General features: G+C 36.0%; 1 protein-coding gene across 1 annotated transcript in view; it reads right to left on the bottom strand.

Annotated features, from left to right (window-relative positions):
- Positions 1–21376, bottom strand: part of NOX4 (NADPH oxidase 4) — a gene marked incomplete at its 5' end in the record, with an annotated part of 146394 nt that overhangs the window by 68720 nt on the left and 56298 nt on the right. Inside the window, 3 exons of the mRNA XM_082843851.1 lie at positions 17130–17192; positions 17315–17479; positions 19767–19983. Coding sequence (XP_082699977.1) covers positions 17130–17192; positions 17315–17479; positions 19767–19983 — 445 coding nt within the window. The remainder of the gene's footprint in view (positions 1–17129; positions 17193–17314; positions 17480–19766; positions 19984–21376) is intronic.

Raw genomic sequence — 21376 nt, 5'->3', positions numbered from 1 at the left:
GGATATATACATATAACTGATTCACTTTGCTATACAGCAGAAACTAACATAACATTTTAAATCAACTATACTCCAATAAAAATTTTAAAAAAGGAAAAAAAAAATCAACTTGCCCAAGACAGAATTTGGGTCTGGGTTTGTCTGCCTACACAGTTCATAACTATGGCAGGCCACTGTCTCCACTAAAGCAAAGATATGGAAAATGGCTAAGGATTGCATGAGAAGTCAAATGGAGTAGAGGGAAAAAAAGGATTTGTTGAAAATTAGTGGAATCAATGTACAACAATATGAATTAAGGGGAAATATGGGCTGAAGTTAAAGCACAGATGAAAGAATATGCCAGTGGCTCTGAGGGCCTTGTGATAGAGAATAGGTTACATGAAGTAAGTTGAAGATCCTCGAGCTCACTATGTTGACTAATTAACGTAGGTCACATAGGGATGCTCTAAGGAAAAGAAATAAAGGAAGGTGAAGACACCATGGAGATATGTAAACAGCTCATCAAAGAAGATAAGTAGCTTGGAGGTCAGTGAAAACACTAAATAAAAAGTTAGGTATTAATCATTTCTTCATGACAAATCATAAACAAACTAAAAAGCACATGTTCAGGGTTGAGATTTATTGTAACATGGAATTTCCAAACCACTATTTCACAATCAGTGTTTCTAATAGGATTATTACTACTAACTGTAGTTTAAAATATTGAAATAAATGAAAAGAATATAAAAATCATATTACTTAAATATTATTTATACTATTAAAATATTACTTCATTTATAATTCTCAATCTAACATTTAATTATTTAATTTACATTCTAGTTTTTAATAACTCCAAGAGCAATGTTTTGTCATTAGTAAATCTCCAAATAAGATGATGTGATCTGTAAAAACCCACCACCACTTTTACTTCGTACTATCAATACTTAATGCTGGCCAGAGCCTCTATGCTGTAAAAGTTGTAGCTGCCAGAAAGCAAGAATCCCAACAGAGTTCCAAGCTACCAATCTGATTGTTCCCATGTCTCTTGATGTTTCCCTTATTGTGAACTAAATCTTAGGTTATGAAAAGGAGATCTAAGCCAAGAAGATAGAATAGGGAGCAACAAAGTTAGTCTTTGTATGCCTGAGTACGCATCTGGCTTGAGTTAATCTTATAATGTATTCTAAAGGAAAATGTACATTTTGCCAAATATTCATATCTCTGTTCTATTCTTTCAGTGCAGACATTGTAAAAGATAATTACATATGATGTTTAACATTCCCTCAGGCCTTGTAGGAGCCTATAAACCTCCTTCTTCTAAGTGTTGGCCAAATGTATCAGGATAGCTTTTAAGGTTGATCTGGTTGTGAACAGGTAGAACACAATATTGTTCCTCTCAAACTCTTGGGAATGATGCCTTTATAAATTACTGATACTTCCTCAAACTAGCTAGGAATGAAGAAGACAGATTTTAACAGTCTTTGCCCAGTCATATCACCCCAGATTTGAAGGAGGCTTGCATAGAATAGCACACAGAATGACTTCACCATGTGTGGTTTGAAACAATGACTGAAAATCTTAGAATCACATTTTAGTACCTTTGCATTTTATAATGTTCGGATTCATTAATGTTGTCTAAAGCACAGTGTAGTGATTCCTTAATGTTGTTTCACTATCTTTTTAAGTGTTTAGAAAACTTCTCAAAGGGAAGAAATAATAAAGTATTCATATCTCTGGCTATATTGTTTCTCTTAGAACATTAAAAATAAATATGCTAATGACAAATTTTCAGTTAAAATATGTTGTAGGACATGTAGTAAAGTTCACATTCTTAAAATTAAAACAGATATTAGGGGACTTCACTTGTGGCACAGTGGTTAAGAATCCACCTGTAAATGCAGGGGACACGGGTTCATGCCCTGGTCCGGGAAGATCCCACATGCCGCGGAGCAACTAAGCCTGTGCACCACAACTACTGAGCCTGTGCTCTAGAACCTGAGAGCCACAACTACTGAGCCCACGTGCCACAACTACTGAAGCCCACGCGCCTAGAGCTCGTGCTCCGCAACAAGAGAAGCCACTGCAACGAGAAGCCCACGCACCACAATGAAGACTAGCCTCCACTCTCCACAACTAGAGAAAGCCCACGTGCAGCAATGAAGACCCAATGCAGCCATAAATAAATAAATAAATAATAAAATTTAAAAAACAGATATTAGTGTTTTTCCTCTATACACAAATACATTGATGAGACTATATGATACATTGTTAAGAATATTAATTTCTGGGAAGTAAAATTGAAGACAGAAAAAATAACTCATTTCATACACATCTATTTTTAAAATTTATTATTAAGGTTTTTAATGTTTATAAATTTACATACTTTAAAAGTTTAATTTAAAATATAAACATTAAAACATTCCTGAGTCTTACTTTAGTCTCACTTAAGTTTCCTAGATGAAGAGAATGGAGCTTGGCTGTTATTGACCTTAATATAAGTATCAGAATACTCATCACCTAGTTTAAGGAGAAGAAAATAGAATGACAGAATTTGCAAGAGACCTGGAGGAATGTGTACTTTGATATCCTGGAGAAAAACAACCTTTTCTTTCAAATTATTTGTTCAAAATGGCATTGGGTTTTTAATGTGCTCAAATGACTAATGATTTTATAACAGTCCCACAAAAATATAAACAGATATTACATAATCATCTTACATTTGAGAACAAAATGTAAAAATGATGTCACTGCACAAGAATTTATTCAACACGGAAAATGAATTTAAAAGCCACAATGTGTTTATTTTAAATCAAGAGCTTTGCAACAATAAATAAAAATAATTCTAAAATGGATGTTACTATGGTAAATATTAAATTTTCAGTGTAACAAATTTCTTAAACCAGAGAAAATGATCACAGAATATGATGTTCTTTAATCATTATTGTCAGGTCTTTATTTTTAACCCTCTTTCTCAAAGCTCTAGTTTCACATTTTCTATGCCTGCTAGATAATTTCTACTTGAAATTTGCTCTAAATGTAATATATCTAAAATTGCTGTTCTCTTCTTTCCTAAATTATCTTCTCCTTCTAATTCCCCTAGGTCTGGACATGGAAACTACATCCCACCAGAACAGAGGTTCAAATCTCAGAGTAATACCAGGTATTTCTCTTCCTGCCAGCATTCAATCAACTTTCAAGTCCTTTCAAGTAATATTACCAAAGAAAACGTCTGATCACAGCAATCTCCTATTGATTAACCTTTCGTATCCTCTTATGAGAAAACACGCACATTCTTTCTTTCCTACGGTCTCTGACCAACCACATTTGTCCCAAATTCTTTCCAATTTTATATCCCATTTTTCCTCTTTGATTCACTCTAATTCAGCTAAGCCAACATGGATCAACTAATATATTTTCTTGTCTCTTCGTTTTCTCACTTACTAGTATACTCATTTAGAATGACTTCATTCCCATTTCTCATATTGGACACCGGTAATTCTTTAAGGCCCATCTCAAATGCTACCACTTTCATGAAGAAATCTTGATTTCCCATGCTACAAAAATCCCTCTCTTCTCTGAAATTCCAAATTACTTGACTTTTATGCCCTTTATTACAGTTTACCTCTTTAATTTTGTGTAATTTTTCCAGTATTAATATACTATAAGTGTCTTGAGATCAAGAACTATTTCTAAATCATTATCATATATTCCATAGCATCTTACCCTTATTGGGTATACATTCAAATATCAGTTAATAAAATATTGGAGAATTAACCTGAGAATGAATAAGGACTTCAACAATGGGCAATTCTTCTACAATTTATTCAAACATTCAACAAACATGTATTGAGTATTAAAAAGTTTCACAGACTATACTAGGAGCTCATGTAACTTCACAAATGAGGATTGTTCTAAAAGAGAGGAGATAATGTGCCAGGAGTGCAAAATCCATCACAATTAGTGCAACATCGTGACTCTAAACGTTTTGACAAATATAACATTTCAATATTTACTGGTTTACTTGAAGGAAAAAGTGTTTACTTGTATAGTTTCATGAAAAAAATGCTAAATATTAAACAGAAAGATCCTGGAAAAGTATGTAAGTAAGATTTTTGCTAACTTCAATGGAATATGTGCATTTATCTCAGCTCCCTCAAAAGAAAAAAACCAAAACACTGAAATAACAATTTATGAATATAAAAATACACATGGCAATATCAAAGGTAACACAGGGAATGATAACAACAATAGAGAGGTGTCAACACATTTTGAAAGACGAAATGTGGGTGACATGGTGGTTTGGGAACTGACTGGAAAAAATTCCAAAGCTGAAATCGCACAACCTTCAGAAAAGGGATCACCTTGAGAAGCAAACCCATCTTTCTCACACCTCACTGGGAAAACTTAGGTCTCAGAGACCTCACAGACAATAGAAGAAAACTGAGGTTGGACTTATCATTTTAAAAAAGAGAAGAAATGTGTTCATGTCTGTATATGGGATAACTTGACCCCCAAATTACCTCACCCCAAGCACAAGCCAGGCAGCTACGCTCCCACAAATCCAAACACAAGTAGGACAAGTAGAGGTGGGACAAAAAGGGCTCAAGATACAGGAATAGTCTGTACAGTGGAAAGTAGGGCTGAGATGTCATTCATTTGCTCAGGAAATATTTGATAAAAGTAGACTAAGTGCCATATCACATTTACATATCCCAAACTGGGCTCTACAAATTCTCATCAGAATGAGAGCTTTTGTAGATGAGAATTTGATAGGGAGGGCCCTCCCCATCTCAGATAATGCGGCTCCAGTTGCTCAGACCAAAAAACAAAAGAAAAAAATAAATAAATAAAATAAAATAAAAACCCTAACTCTTGTATTTCCTTCCCATTCCATACCCAGTCTATCAAGAAATCCTGCTAACTCTTTCAAATATATTAAGAACCTGATACCTCTCACCAGCTTCACTGTCATCATCCTGGTCCAAGCAGCATCATACCCCACGTGGATGACCACAACGGCCTCCTAACTGGTCTCTCTGCTCTGCCCTTCATCTAACCCTAACATAGCATCCAGAGTGCTCCTGTTAAAAACTAAGCCCGGTCATGTCCTTCCTCTACCCAGAGCCACCCAATGGCTCCTTCCTCACTCAAAGTAAAAACCAAAGCCCTTGCAGTGTCATATAAACCCTACATAATCTGACTCCTCATGACTTCTCTGACATTATTTCCTACCATCCTTCCTTTTCCTTAGTCTATTCCAAACACTCTGACCTCTGATCTCCCTTCTCCACTCACACCCCTCCCCACACACACACACTCACGCAGATACAAGTCAACAGATATCAAGTATAGCTCAAGGTGAAAACTGCCTGTTTTTTTAAACAGAAAAATGACATAATCTGATTTTCATTTCAAAATAATCACCTTGGCAGCTTGTTAAGATTAAATGGTAGCTGAACAGGGAGATCAGCTCGGTGCTTTGGGACCACCTAGAGGGGTGGGATAGGGAGGGTGGGAGGGAGGGAGACGCAAGAGGGAAGAGATATGGGAACATATGTATATGTATAACTGATTCATTTTGTTATAAAGAAGAAACTAACACACCATTGTAAAGCAATTATACTCCAATAAAGATGTAAAAAAAAAAAAATGGTAGCTGAGTAAGGGCAGACAGATGCAGAGGAGTCAGGAGGCTATCCAATGGTAGTAGATTGGACCAGTGTGGCAACGGTGGAAATGGTGGACATATTTTGAAGGTAGAGCCAAGAAAATTTGTGGATAGATTTTTGCCTATATTTTTAAAAACTGGTAAAAGTCAAGAATGATGTTCAGGTTTTCAGCCTGAGCAACATGGACAACTGAGTTGGCATTAACTGAAGTGGGAGAAGATGGTGGGTGGAATAGGTTGGAAGGCCAAAGGTTAGTTCAATTTTAGACATGTTAATTTAAGATGTCTATTAGACATCCAAGTGGAAGTTCCTGGTAGACGACTGGACACAGGATCCTGAATTTCAGAGATGGGGTCTGGGCCAGAACTATAAATTTGGGAGATGATAGCATACGGATACATCAATAGGAAAGATCACCAGAGAAATGAATTTAGCTGGAGGAAAAGTAGTTCAAGGAATGGACACTGGAGTGTTCTGATATTTAGAGGTCATGGGATGACAAGGAATAGCGAAGAAAGAAAGACCGAGTAAAAGTACCCAGAAACCTAGGAGACAAACCAGGTGAGCGGATGTCCTGGAAGCACAATGAAAGCAGGGTATCGATAAAGCAAGAGATCAGCTGTGCCAAATGGAGATGAGAGGTCAGTCCAACTGAGGACTGCGAAATGACCCTTGGACCTAGCAATAACATGGTCACTGTTGACCTCGGAAATGTTTAAGTAGAGTGGTATGGGCAAAGTTGGTGGATTTAACAGAGAATAAGAGGAAAGGAAGAACTGAGAAATGGGGAAGTAGCAGAAAGGAGATATTAAGTCAAGAAAGGAGCTTTTATTGATCATCTTCTCTTTGGTATCTAGGTAAAAGGAGGCATCCAAAAATACCAATTGAATAAACCAAGTTTAATATTAAACAACAGGTTTGCTCTGAATACATTGACCTATTTAAGTTCATATTTCTCATGCAGGATCACATTAGGCACCGAAGGAATATTTTCTTTTCCCCTGGAAAAAAGTCAAACTAGAGCAGTTAGATAATGTCTAATTTTCAGAGAATTCAGATGCCCTGTTAAGTTTCCTGAACATTAGTGACCTTCTGGAGCAATTTCCACCACTGTGCCTGCTCTATGGTTAAGACACATTGTTGCCTTGCTAATGTGTCATCCATCCCAGCTGAGTTTCTAAATTGTCCAAGCAAAAGATTTGTGAAACCCTAGAGAAAAGTAATTTTTAAGAGTTAAATAGATGAGATCAAGACCCAAGATCAAAACAACTGATGCAGACTTCCTGGTTATATTTAAACCCATGGAATTAAACAAATAATAACAAAAATAGTTTGCCAGTCTTGAGAAATCCATGGCCATTCTTGTCTGGTTTTCATTGAAAACTGGAAGGACTATTCCCAAAGTGACTGGTTGAGACATGAAAAACAAAAATCAGAAAAACGATGGCAAGTGCAGGCATGCTATGTAAAAGTACAGACAATAACAAACTAACAACTAGACTTTCCTGTGACTCATGGAAAAATATGTGAAATCAGGTTATCCAAGTTTAAAAATAATGAATCATACAACTTAAAATACAGATGTCAGGAAAGCACGTGTGTTTCTGAATAAAAATAATAATGAAAGGATACAGAGATATTTATGCAAACTTCAATCAATTACTGCTATACAAAAGCAGATTCTGCATTCTTTACTTGAGAATCCATGAAAAGTATTAATAAACATAAATAATATCTACCTCAGTTAAATACAAAGAGATGTTACATTCTGTAGTAAACAGTAGGTTTCATGCTTTCTTAAGTTTGGCTTTTTAAAATCATCTCTGATTTACATATCAAATTAGATGAGAGCATACCTTAATACATTTGTTTTGGCAGAAAATCCAAAGTTTGGTAATTACAGAGCACAGCTAGAAAACACTTTAAGAGATCAACTACATAGTCAAAAAAAAAAAAAAAAGAAAAGAAAAGAAAAATCTACCCAGGTTTTAAGTCAATAAAGGTTTAAAGAAGGAAAAGAATCAGAAAACTTGAATTTTGGTTCCAACTTTGTCATCAGTTGTGTTACTTTGGTTTTTTTGATCCTTTAAACAATTTATGTTTTAGATACCTCCTTCCCTCACAGCAAAGAAACAAGTAAATCTGCTGTTTGGACTACAAATTTTTAAAGTTCAATAACTTTAGATAAACTATTAGAATTTATATGTGTCTCAAGTTTAAGTTTTAAAAATAGAATTATCTCACAAAAGCTATATTTTAATACACCTTTTATATATTTATAGGTATATAAATGTATATAAATATATAAATTTAAATACATCTATCTAAGTGTTGTATGTAGTGGAAACTGTGGTGCCCTGTTCAGGTCTTCGTCCCTTCTCCCTTTTCCCAATTTTCAGTATTAAAACACTCATTTCCCCAATCTCCCAGCTGCTGAAAGTGCTGCCTGCTGAGAGCTACTTCTGAGACCCTCCCCAGGAATTGCCATCCACAGACAAACACTTCCCCACCCATGTCTAAGCGTCAAACCCAATGACTGTAATTTGGGAGTACACAGGTTTGACTTCCTGACTTCAAGACAGGACAACTCTGAACTATCATTTTACCTGTAGATCTCCTGTGTGAGCTGCTGAGGCCTCTGTGGAGACTATATCACAGTTCAACTTCTGCCTTGCCTCCTTAGTCCCTCACTCCTTACCAGGTGTTGATCTGAGCACACTAACCAACAAACCTCTGGCACGCAAATCTCTACTCCCAGTCTGTTTCCCTGGAAACCCAACCTGAAACATCCTTCATCCCACGGGCTAGTAAACCACAAGAGGCAAATCATCAGTCCCCCAAATGACTGTTTCTAAACCAGTCTGTGGCCAGAGCTTAGTTAGTTATTGCATGCTGGAGAAGGAAGCAAAAAAAAAAAAAAAAAAAAAAATCAGTTTAATCCTGTTTTGATTGTCCACTCATTATTGGAAATAAAAATATCATACGACAACGCTTATATGTGGAATCTAAGAAAAAGGTACAAATGAACTTAGTTACAAAACAGAAATAGAGTCACAGATGTAGAAAACAAACTTGTGGTTACCAGGGGAGACGCGGGGGGAGGGATAAATTGGGAGATTGGGATTGACATATACACACTACTATATATAAAATAGATAACTAATAGGGACCTACTGTATAGCACAGGGAACTCTACTCAGTACTCTGTAATGGCCTATATGGGAAAAGAATCTAATAAAACGTAGATATATGTATAACTGATTCACTTTGCTGTACACCTGAGACTAATACAACGTTGTAAATCAACTATACTCCAATAAAAAAATTTTTTTTTAATTGTGGGATTGGAGTGAGAAAAACAATAACAACAACAGAAACAACTTCTAACTGAGAACCTCCTGTGTGCCAAGCACCCTGCTTAGCTTGATTATATCTTTTTAATTCATATTCAAAGCTTCATAGAGAAGTTACTATTATTATCCATGTTTTATAAAGAAGTAAACCAAAGGTAAGTGTGTTAATTATCTTGTTCAAGGTCACAGTACTAATAAGTGGGGTATTCAGGTCTCCAATCCCAGCTGTCCAGGATTCCAAAATCTACGGTCTAATACTGTACAGTAGCCTCTGATCTCCAACAACCTTTGTCAGCAAACGTTCCTGATGGTTACATCCTGAGAGAATGCAAGTGTTACCGCAGAAAATAATCACAACTTTCTGGGAACACCCACCAAATAAGCATGGCTTCCATGTGTAGCAAAGTCAGTGTCAAGTATAAGAAATGTTGAAGCACTTTAAGCAATGAAAAGTCCAACCTTTGAGTTCCTAATTAAATCAGTAGTCAAAACTTAGCCTTACTTTGACTGAAATTATGAAAAATATTATAGTGCTTCTGTACCTTATCTTTGCACCAACTTTTTTTTGTTATTTTCAGTTGTAAAAGCTTCATCTCTGTTTAAAAAATGAGGTGAAATTCAAGCTACTGAATCTGGGATCAATGGATATGTTATAGATTTGATTTTTCCTTATACTGACACAATATATTAAAGTAAATATTAGACTTTTCTAACAGGGGAATTTGACTTTCAACTCCCCACAATATTTGAAGAGCTTAGTAGTGTGGGCAATATAAAACTTTCAACTTCATATTTCTCTTGAAAATACATTTTTATAGTTTCATAAATTTCTCTTTTAAATGGTAATTCTTTTTTGTTGACTCCAACAAGTATGTCTAAGAGCAATAGGAGTTTTAGAAATATGAATGCCCTGAACATGGCTAGGTGGTGAGGCATGAGAGAGACAGGACCGAATAGCTGACAATACACCTTTCAGCCAGGCAGTCTGTGTTTCTATCTCACCTGTGCCACTAATTAGTTGTGTGCTATCTAATATTTCAGAGTCACATTATTTTCTGTATCATAGAGAGTTAACAGTACACATCACATAGAAATATAGAACTAAATAATATAATATTTTCAAAGTTTGTTGAGGCATTTAATTAGTAGGTACTATAATCCTTGACAAAGATGGGATGTGTATACAATTTTAGTGGGAATTGGCATATTGGAAGTTTCTTTGTTTTTGTTTTTGTTTTTGTTTTTTTGCGGTACGCAGGCCTCTCACTGTTGTGGCCTCTCCCGTTGCGGAGCACAGGCTCCGGACGCGCAGGCTCAGTGGCCATGGCTCATGGGCCCAGCCGCTCCGCGGCATGTGGGATCTTCCCAGACCGGGGCACGAACCCGTGTCCCCTGCATCGGCAGGTGGACTCTCAACCACTGCGCCACCAGGGAAGCCCTAAGTCACTTTGTTTTGCTTTGTTTTATTTCAAAGGAACCCTTAAAACTATCCAGTGAAAATGCTTGAAAAGCATGTATTTTACATGTAAGTGCCAAACAGAAGGAAATGGCAGGAAAAGACAGTAAATTAACATAATAGCATAATGTAAAATTTAGCTTAGAAATGTTTTTGCTTTACTCAAATTCATTTCCAGGCAGCAGTACAGTTCACCTCTTTTCCCTCTTACAAAAACAGAGACTCCCTTGGGGCATGGTATGAGTGAGACACCTAGCAATCCCCCCAAATGTGGGAGGGCTATAAACCATTTCCTAAGCCTACACAAAGTACATGGTACACAGATGGTCTGGTGAGAAGAATCTTCCTTTGTCTTAAAATTTCTTTTGGAAGCCAACTATTGTTGCAATTTAAAATATCTATGAGATATAATTCTTTCTAAAACAATTAACACTTTGAGGTTTAATATGGCATAATCAAAACATACAAAAACTGATGTTTAAAATAAGGATAAATGTGAATACAAAACCAAAACTTGCAAAGTCAAGATCCATTTTGACCTGCAGGTTGCTAGGCAAACCTAAGATATATTGATAACATTTGTCAAATAAGCAACAGATATTAGGAGCAAGTAATTTTCCACTGTTAGCCCTGAGAATGGGGCAGTGGAGGTGAAAACTTGACCTGCTGTCTCTAACCAGATGTTCTCAGTAAATTGTTTCCCTTTGTCTTTGGTGGTTCTTCCCAAACTACCTCTGCCATAAGTACATTTCCCAGTCCTCTTATCAGCTAAAGAGAAATAGTCATCATGACCTTAAAGATTAGACTCAGTGGAGAACAGTATGAAGGTTCCTTAAAAAGCTACAAATAGAACTACCATATGACCCAGCAATCCCACTACTGGGCATATACCCTGAGAAAACCATAATTCAAAAAGAGTCATGTACCAAAATGTTCATTGCAGCTCTATTTACAATAGCTCGGAGATGGAAACAACCTAAGTGTCCATCATCGGATGAATGGATAAAGAAGATGTGGCACATATATACAATGGAATATTCCTCAGCCATAAAAAGAAATGAAATTGAGCTATTTGTAATGAGGTGGATAGACCTAGAGTCTGTCATACAGAGTGAAGTAAGTCAGAAAGAGAAAGACAAATACCGTATGCTAACACATATATATGGAATTTAAGAAAAAAGAAATGTCATGAAGAACCTAGGGGTAAGACAGGAATAGAGACACAGACCTACTAGAGAATGGACTTGAGGATATGGGGAGGGGGAAGGGTAAGTTGTGACAAAGCGAGAGAGTTGCATGGACATATATACAGTACCAAACGTAAAATAGATAGCTAGTGGGAAGCAGCCGCATAGCACAGGGAGATCAGCTCAGTGCTTTGTGACTGCCTGGAGGGGTGGGATAGGGAGGGTGGGAGGGAGGGAGACGCAAGAGGGAAGAGATATGGGAACATATGTATATGTATAACTGATTCACTTTGTTATAAAGCAGAAACTAACACACCATTGTAAAGCAATTATACTCCAATAAAGATGTAAAAAAAAAAAAAAGATTAGACTCAGAACCTGACTGGAAGCCTGCTCTTTGACTGAGAGACACATCAGCCATAAGCATTTCCTCTTTCTCCTTAAATCCTCTAGCTTTTCCTTTTCTCTGGCTTCACCTTCCAAGTGAGAGATGGGAGGAAAAGACAATCCATCTATGAAGTATTTCTCAAGGTAAGTCCCAAACACTAATTATATATTAAGCGGTTTTCACTCTTTCAACAGATGTATATTGTGTTACTCCGTGTACCAGATGCTGTGCTATGAACGTAACTTTGAAAGGGTTCCTGGAGCTTATGGTCTAGGAGGAAGACAGGTATTAAACAGGTAATTTAATGGCACTAATTGCGGAAGAGAATATACAGGGTCTTATAAAAGGAAAAGGTCAAGAGAATGTATGGTATCTGGAGAGTGAATAAGTGGAAGAAGCAGTGGTTGGTTTCTAGGGCAAAGAGATTAGTCTAGACAAAGATCTAAAAGTGAGAAAGTAGAAAAGGGTTAAATAAATGGGTGAATAAAATTTAATGGGATTATTTATTAAAGAACATCTTAAAACCAGTAATATGGTAAGAGAAACTATGAATTTTTTAAAGCGATACACACTAACCACTATTTTCCAAACTATTTTAGGTCTTTTCTTTCTTGTTTTTCTTAGAGAATTTTCAGAGAACCATGTTCCTTAAAGAGAACTGAAGACTGGCCTGGAAGAAGCAGAAGGAAAAAGGAAAAATCTTTTCTTAATTGAAGAAAGTAAGAAAGAAGAAAAACTATGATGGATACAGAATCCCAGGTATCCAACCTCTTTGCCTCCATCCAACACACTCCAACCCTGAATCTTCTGAAACAAGCCTGTAGTGGACACAGAGCCCTTGTGCTGAGGACTTACCAGACCTCCTTTAGAGTCAGGGTGATGGTCCTTTGCTGTAGGAAGCTGCTCATAAGGAGACTCAGGAGGACTGTATACCTAACAGTGCTTCACTGAGGTGAGGAGAAGCTCTTCCGTCTCCGCACCCAGCCAAGTACATCCTATTTCTCAAAGTAGTCACTAAACCAATATTCTTTCTCCAAGAACAATGTATTGTGGGCTTCCCTGGTGGCACCGTGGTTGAGAGTCCGCCTGCCGATGCAGGGGACACGGGTTCGTGCCCTGGTCCGGGAAGATCCCACATGCCACGGAGCGGCTGGGCCCGTGAGCCATGGCCACTGAGCCTGTGCCCCGCAACGGGAGAGGCCACAACAGTGAGAGGGCCGCGTACCAAAAAAAAAAAAAAAAAAGAATAATGTATTGTTATTCCTATTCTTACACCTTAGGATTCCACGGGGTGGGGGTGGGGGAATGTAAATAGTCCTTCATTCACACAACAAAATGTGAAGTACCTGAGAAAATTCTTATATCATTTTAGCTTGTTTTATCTTTAGACTGCTATCCCTATCTTTTCTTTTGATTCATAGCCAAACACTGCTATTTGGGAGTTGATGAGAGCAGAGATCCACTCACAGACAGAACTAATAAGTGACAGAGTTGGGACTGAATTCTAAAGTTCCTGTCATTTGTGTGAATATTTCTACCTTTGACCTCACATGTAATTTGTTCTCCCTTCCTTAGCTCTCTCTCCTATTTCCAGTTGCTGCTCTTCTGTTCCCTACGTTCCCTTCTCCTCTTTTCTTTTCCTCCCATCCGTGCCTCAAGCCAGCTACAGGGTTACCACAGCTCTTCCCCAATCAGCTTTCAGGAAGCAGACCAGGCCACATAAAGCATTTGCTTAAAGCCCTTCAGATTCTACACAACACTTTATGTTATTTCTCCTTTGCCCTGTGAAAAAGTTCTAGGCCAGCTGAAAGAGACTAGATCTAGAAGCATCTACTCAGTGTGTAACACAGGTGAAAAGTTCCTGGATTTTCTGTTTTGAGAGAACGTAAAAGTTTTCAGTGACAGAATATATACTCAAAAGTAAACAATCTTCTTTTTTTTTGTCGTTGAAGCTGGGTGATGGGAATGTGGGAGTTCATTATACTATTCTCTCTACTTTTGTGTATGTTGAAAAACATTTTTATAAAAAATCCCTCTCTTCTCTGTAGTTGACATTCAGCAACTGCCTCCTTTTCTTATTCCATATTCTCTACTTAATGCTATGATGAAGAAACGATTTTCAAAATATAGTCTCATGTTGTACACCTTAAATATATACAATTTTCATTTTTCAATTATACCTCAATAAACCTGGAAAAAAGTTTCAAACACAAAGAAAGGTTAATTTCTGAAGTAATTTTCATATGACCCCAAGATTGGGCCAAACTTCCTGAACTACTCTATCAAGACAAACTTACTTGTGTATTTCTCCCTTTTTCATTCTCCCCCTTCTTTTTATGTTACCAACTTTATGCCTACAGGATGTAGGGATGCGGAGAAATAGAAACATGTCTTACAACTATCAGAACTAAAGCACAGTGCTTCTGACTGTAGTGGATGCAATCATATGAAAATGGCTTCATGACTGAGCTGAAACATCACACCTGAATGGTTGTTGATCAGATTCACTCCCCAAGCTTCCTGCTGTCCTAATAGGATGTGGACAATCTTATTCAGCCACCCTGTAGGGTATGCATGTGCTACAGGAGTGAAGGGTGTGACATGGCTTGGCTCCTGATGGCCTCAGGACTCCTGTTGGTTTCATATCTCATGAGGGCAACTAAGTTTCCACTGTTACTCATGGTGACACATTTCCCCTTTCACTGTCACCTGCAGCCCACACAGCACCAGATGAAAGGGTATCTATCATCACTATTGGAGAAACTACTATAACTACTATATATATACTACTATATGTATACTATATATACTATATATATATATATATATATATATATATATATACTATAACTACTGTAAACTACCATAATGACTATAAACTACTATACTATACCTGTCTCCAAGGTAGGCCAATGTTGCCATCTTTCTTGATAAAATGGAATGTTGTTAATTATTTCACTAGATACCAAACTACATTTCCTCAATAATTAATAATCTAGGAAATACAGTCAATAACTATGTCATATCTTAGTATGATGACAGACGGTAACTGGACTTATCATGGTGATCGTTTAGAAACATACTGAAATATCGAATCACTATGTTGGGTAACAAGAACTAACATAGTGCTGTAGGTCAATTATACTTCAAAAGTAAATAAAGACACAAACAAACTCAAAAAGAAAAAAAGATGAGATTTATGGTTACCAGGGGAAGGTGGGTGGGGCATGGGGAGGGGGAAGTGGATGAAGGCCGTCAAAAGGTACATACTTTCAGTTATAAGATAAATATGTACTAGGGATATAATATACAACATGATAAATATAATTAACACTGCGGTGTGATACATATGAAAACTGTTAACAGAGTAAATCCTAAGCGTTCTCATCACAAGGAAAATATATTTATTTTCTACTTCTTTAATTTTGAATCTATATGAGATGACAAATGTTCACTAAACTTATTGTGCTAATCACTTCATGACATATGTAAGCTAACTCATTATGCTGCATACCTTAAACTTATACAGTGGTATATGTCAGTCATATCTCAATAAAACTGGAAGACAAATTAAAAATAAATAAATAGATAAATAAATTTGCTACATACAAATGGAATGCAAAATTTGGAGCAAATGAAGCAAAAAATTCTCTTTCCTTTTAAAGAATTGCTATTGGATAAATAACTTCTGTTTTTTCTCTAACCGTTTGACACTTCTTTTCTGCTTGTTTTATCCTTTAAATACAAAATTTTCTGGCCTAGCCATCTTCACAAGTACATGTTCTCAAGGGACAAGTTCACACTGAAAATAAAAATCATAATACTTGCTAACATGTATTGACATGTACCTGACACTTCACGTTCCAGGCTGTGTTCTACATACTTTATTTGTAGTAGTTCATTTAAACTCATAAATGTGTGACTAGCTGTTGCTTTTATCACAATATTACACTGAGAAATGAATGTACAAAAAGATGAAGTAACTTGGCCAAGGTTTCCAAGTTTTCAACTTGACTAATACATCAAATTTAACAGCGGTTCCAATCCCAGCACAGCCTCATCCCTAAACCTTAGCACTTTGACACCAGTTATTTTTCTGGCCTCTCCCCCATAATTTGTTCAATTTTATTTGCATATCTTAGCATATATTTTAAACATGTGGTCCCTGTCTCAGTTACCTTTGTTAGAAACTGAATAAAATCTTAACCTCTATCATCAATGGGGAATATTAAATAAATCACAGTACGTTCCTACTGTGAAATATTATACAATGATCAAAAAGAACGAGGCATATACAAATACAGTAACATGGAAAGTTGTCCATGACATATTGTCGTGTAAAAAGAGAAAATGATAAAACAAAGGATCCAGCAAACAAATGCCAGACACCTATATATGCCAAAGTATACAGAAAAATACCTAGAAGAATATAGGTCAAACTCAAGAAAAGGACTGGGGAGTGGGGAAATGAGGAAAAGTTATAATGTGATCTTACATGCTTGTGAATTGTCTACTTTTTTATAATGGGTTCAGGCCATTTGTATAATGGAAAAAAATAACGTTAAACAATGGGCTAACAATATTTGATAATGCCGTTATTTAGCTAGATTTCCCCTCATTATTATTCCATTTTATTTTTCTGACCTTATTTTCCTTTCCTTTCTCCATACACTACCTGGGTGCCAATTATACTGGGCTTTTTCTTTTCTAAACATTTTCTTATGCTTCCACCTCAACCCAGAGTAACTTCCTTTTCTATAATTTTAATCTCTCTAAAGAAAATCATGCACATGTTATATTTTGGTACATAATTCATAAAAGGAAGAGTCCAAATATTCAGGAAATTTTCTGCATTTTGAATCAACAAGGTTTAATGAATTAAATATACTATTTCCTGAAGTTTAAAGTTGTAGAAAATAATAAATAGTTTAAAAGTTTCTGAATAATTATATTTCTTTGTAAAAAGATGGCTTCCTTAAACATTAAGGATATTGTGACAGGTTTGAATGATATGGAGTGGAGTGGAGTGTACACACACAAAAAGAAAAAGACACATTTCATTCTAAAAATTAAAAAGTCAAAAAACAAGTTTCTTACCATTGTGAGAGTAAATGGATGGTTTTCCAATGCAGACACACTGGGACAATGTAGAACAATATACTAAAAAGCAACAAACAATTTTTAAATGACCAGAAAAGAAATCCAAATAGTCTAATGATGCTAATTTTCAAAAAATATGTAAAGATAAAGGGTATTTTAAAAGTTTCTGGACACTGACTCACCTGGCCAGGTCTTGCTTTAAAATTTTCTTTGACCATTCGGATTTCCATGACATCTGAGGGATGACTTATGACTGAGATGATGGTGACTGGTTTATTGCTCCGGATACACCTGTAAAGCCTTTCAGCACAATACAGGCACAAAGGTCCAGAAATCCAAAGCCAGGTCTAACGGAGAATTTTTGAAATACACTTTAAGAAACTCTCATATTATAAGAATCTTTATATCCTGCCCAACTGCTTATTTGACACATTACAGTAATAATACAGTAATAATATATATATTTTTAGCATTCAATAATAAACATTTATTTCTTGGTAACATATCTGTAGGACAACTGGGGTGTTTGTTCCATGTGTCACATCATAGGACCAAAGCTTGAGGAGCAGTGGCTACCCCAGGTATGCTCTTGCCATGGTGCTGGTAGAAGTACAAGAGGACAAGCCCAATCAGACAAGCACACACATCATATCCTCTGCTCACATCACATCCACTAGCATCCCATTGGCCAAAGCAAGTTACATGGCCAAAGATATGGAACGCTTCATGAGTTTGCCTGTCATCCTTGTGCAGGGGCCATGTTAATCTTCTCTGTATCATTCCAATTTTAGTATATGTGCTGCTGAAGTGAGAACAGTAATAATATTTTAATCTGTATTTTCAATAACAAAGTGTAAAGAAAAATGCGTAAAAAACAACAGATGTTCACTGCAACTTAAACAAGAGTAAAGTATGAAATAAAAGGGGAAGTAATATCAAGACCCTACCCTCTAGCCCTTGTTAAGGGTATAACTACCATTAACAGGTAAGCACACATTGTTTCATATATCCTTCTGTGCACACCAGAAATATATAATGTATATATATACAATATCTTTATCTAACAAGAGAAGAAAGGGAAGTAAAAGCTCAAATAAATCTGAAGATGATTTTAACAAAAATGTACCAGTTCAATGTTTGTTAAAAAAATGAGAACCATAGATATTGATGATGCACACAATGTATGTGCATAATGTACATATACAAAATGCATACCCAATGTAAAATACGGATATGCACATATCTTTAAATATGGGTATACCACATGTGTTGTTCACAACTTACTTTTACGTAATATGAATAGCAGATAATATTTAGAATTTGGAAACCATGACAATTTTGCATGTGTGCTGGAGGGATAGCCCTGATCCCAGGATAACTGCGTAACCTGTGTAGCCAACCTTTCTCCTACAGCTGCGTACTTTACCTCCCTCAACACCTGGAGGCCTCCAACCCAAACTTATTTTCATGGTCACTTCTTTAAACCTTATTTGCAGAGTTATTCCAGAACTATATTCTTCCACGCAAATCATGCCTCTTCCTCACATGTGGTTAGAAACTGTGTGAAGAGTAAGCATCACAGGACAAGCTCTGCAACTTTGGGACAGTCACCATTCGAGCATCAGGTCGCACACAAGTAAAGTGGGAGTCCCAATACCTGCCCTCCCTAACATAGAGTATTGTGTGAAGCCCAGAAAAGCAATGAAGGTTGTAAAGTCTAATAGAAATCTAGAGGGTTATTATTAATAATAAACACAAGACTAACACTCACTCACTCCAAAGTCATCTACAAACTCAACCTTTTGACCCCCCTTTCTTCTTCTTAAAACAGACATTCAACATCACTATTCCCTGATTTTCACTTGCTACAGACAAAGAATACAAGGCATAATACCCATGTGGGCAGCTCCCATGGCCACAAGGGAAGATTAGGACCTTTATCAAACTACTGGCTGGGTCTTTGGGAAAGAAGTTTTCTAAGAGCAAATCAACAACCTGGTTTTACACTCTACTTCTCCCACGTGTTAGCCTGTAGAGTTTGGTCAAGGTATTTTATGTATTTAAGCCACAATTTCCTCATCAGAAAATTGAGGATGATACTAATTACTTCAAAGAGTTGTGAATACTGAAGAAATTATGCATATAACATATTTTAGCATAGTTCCTGGCAGATGATATTAAGCATTCAATAAATTGATTTTACAGCTTAGTATTTATAATAGTATATATAATATTGTACCATAATATTATAATATACCATAATAATTATTAGTAGTAGTACTAGTTCTTTCACTATTGTTTTCCTTATTCAGCTTATTTTTCTCAATGCATAAGGAAAATATCTTTGCTACCTTTCTTGTGGCAAGTACCAGTGCCACAGTATGCAAAGATCATATGATCAGTTAAGCAGGGATTTTCTATATTCTGTAATATCATAGGTCTTTCTCGTTGAGCAGTCAGCTGCCTATAATGAAACAATAGGTACTAACTTGCTATTGAAACATCCTGAAACATTCTCTTCTGCAAGAATAATTGCTTCATTACCTTCAAAAACATGTCTAAATACAATGTTGATCAATTGTTATGGAAACATGGACTTTGCAGAGACTATTAAAGACATAGAATTAATCTGACCTGTGGAAAATTAGCTTGGAACCTGGGCTCTTCCATACAAATCTTCACAAATGTGTTCTGGGTAAGCTCATCTGGTTTTGAAAATCCTCCAGGAAAAGATTCATGAAAATGTTCTGAGAGATACTCTGGTAAGTGAATATTCTGGTAGCGGGTTCCATTAAGATTGATGCAGCCAGGAGGGTGCGTATCTAAATTAGTTTGATACTTAAGCAGCCCTCTAAAGTTAAGAAAAAAATAAAAACAAGGAGATGAAAAAGAGATTGAAATCAGAGAACAGAGTACAAGAAAATAACCTTATTTTCTTGTTAACTTTACACAGCATTTATCCAAAAAAAAAATGCTTCTCATATATCTTACTTAAGAGCAATTGAGAAATCTTAAAACTTTTAATAAATTCTTTACTATGGAACTAAATCAAAAAATTTAGACCCCCCCCCACAAATGCCACAAATATATGGTAGAGAAGACACATGCAATCTTTCCAAATATTCTTGAATTTGACAGCCTTTACTTCAAGTCTATTAGGCATTCATACAATCACATACAAGTTTTCACTTCAATAAACACTATAATGATGAGTACTTTCACTATAATTTCAAACACAAATGGAAAAGTATGGGGATCATACTTGATTTGGCTAAGACTAGATAAAACAAGCCTTGTTGATTTACAGAGAAACGTTAAACAAACATAACAACAGAAACTGGAAGCTTGCATCTCCTGTGATCTGAAAACAATACACAGCAATCAGGCCCTAAACCTGCTTACTTTTCAATTTCTCCATAAACAGGACCACATAAAAGACTCAAAATAATGAATCAGGAAGGAGAACTTAAAACCCTAAAATCCCATTCTTATTATTTCATATTTTGTGAGATTTAAGATAACGCTTCAACTTTCTATGCTCTTTATTTCTTATAAGGAGTTAAGTAAGATCTACCTCACAGGGATAGTGCATGAAATCATAGATTATATAAAAAAAATTTTTTTTGCATAAGCAAATCTTGAAGAAAAAAGTAAGATTTTGAAAAGCATTGAAAATGTTTATTTTAATTTTGAGATATTAAAATTTTGGTTTCCAAAATTATTTTTCCTCGTTGTCTGAGTATGTTTTTAAATTACCCTTCATGCTCCCAAACAATCAATTTTAGTACATTTAAAAAGTACATCTTTAAGTTCACCACAGCTATAATTTTACAAATGATAGTATAAGGATGATATTTTCAAACAACAAAAACTATAACAAGAAAACTGACATTAAATAGGTCAATGACTTAGCAATGACTAAGGCAGTCTTTGGTGGAATGTACCATCTGCTCAACCTGATCATTCTCCCTTTTACCCCTTTTACTTATGTTCAATTCCCTTTCTCTCTTCACTTTATTTTACTTTCTTCCCTAAAACCAGTCATTATGAAGTCACTGGAGAGCACAGAGAACACGTCAGGAGAATCTAAGTAGTGGCTGTATTACATAACATCCATGGTAGACCACACACACATTTTTTTTCAGTAGTGCAGTAGATATGGCCTAGGTATGGAATAAATGAATGCATATTATATAAATGTGAGCCAAGTACTCTTTAAAAGTAATCTAAACTCTATAAAAGTA

The sequence above is a fragment of the Leucopleurus acutus genome (genome assembly GCF_964270905.1).
Source record: "Leucopleurus acutus genome assembly, chromosome: 8".
Taxonomy (NCBI): domain Eukaryota; kingdom Metazoa; phylum Chordata; class Mammalia; order Artiodactyla; family Delphinidae; genus Leucopleurus; species Leucopleurus acutus.
The sequence above is the reverse complement of the archived record's forward strand: the minus strand, read 5'-3'. Positions and strand labels throughout refer to the sequence as shown.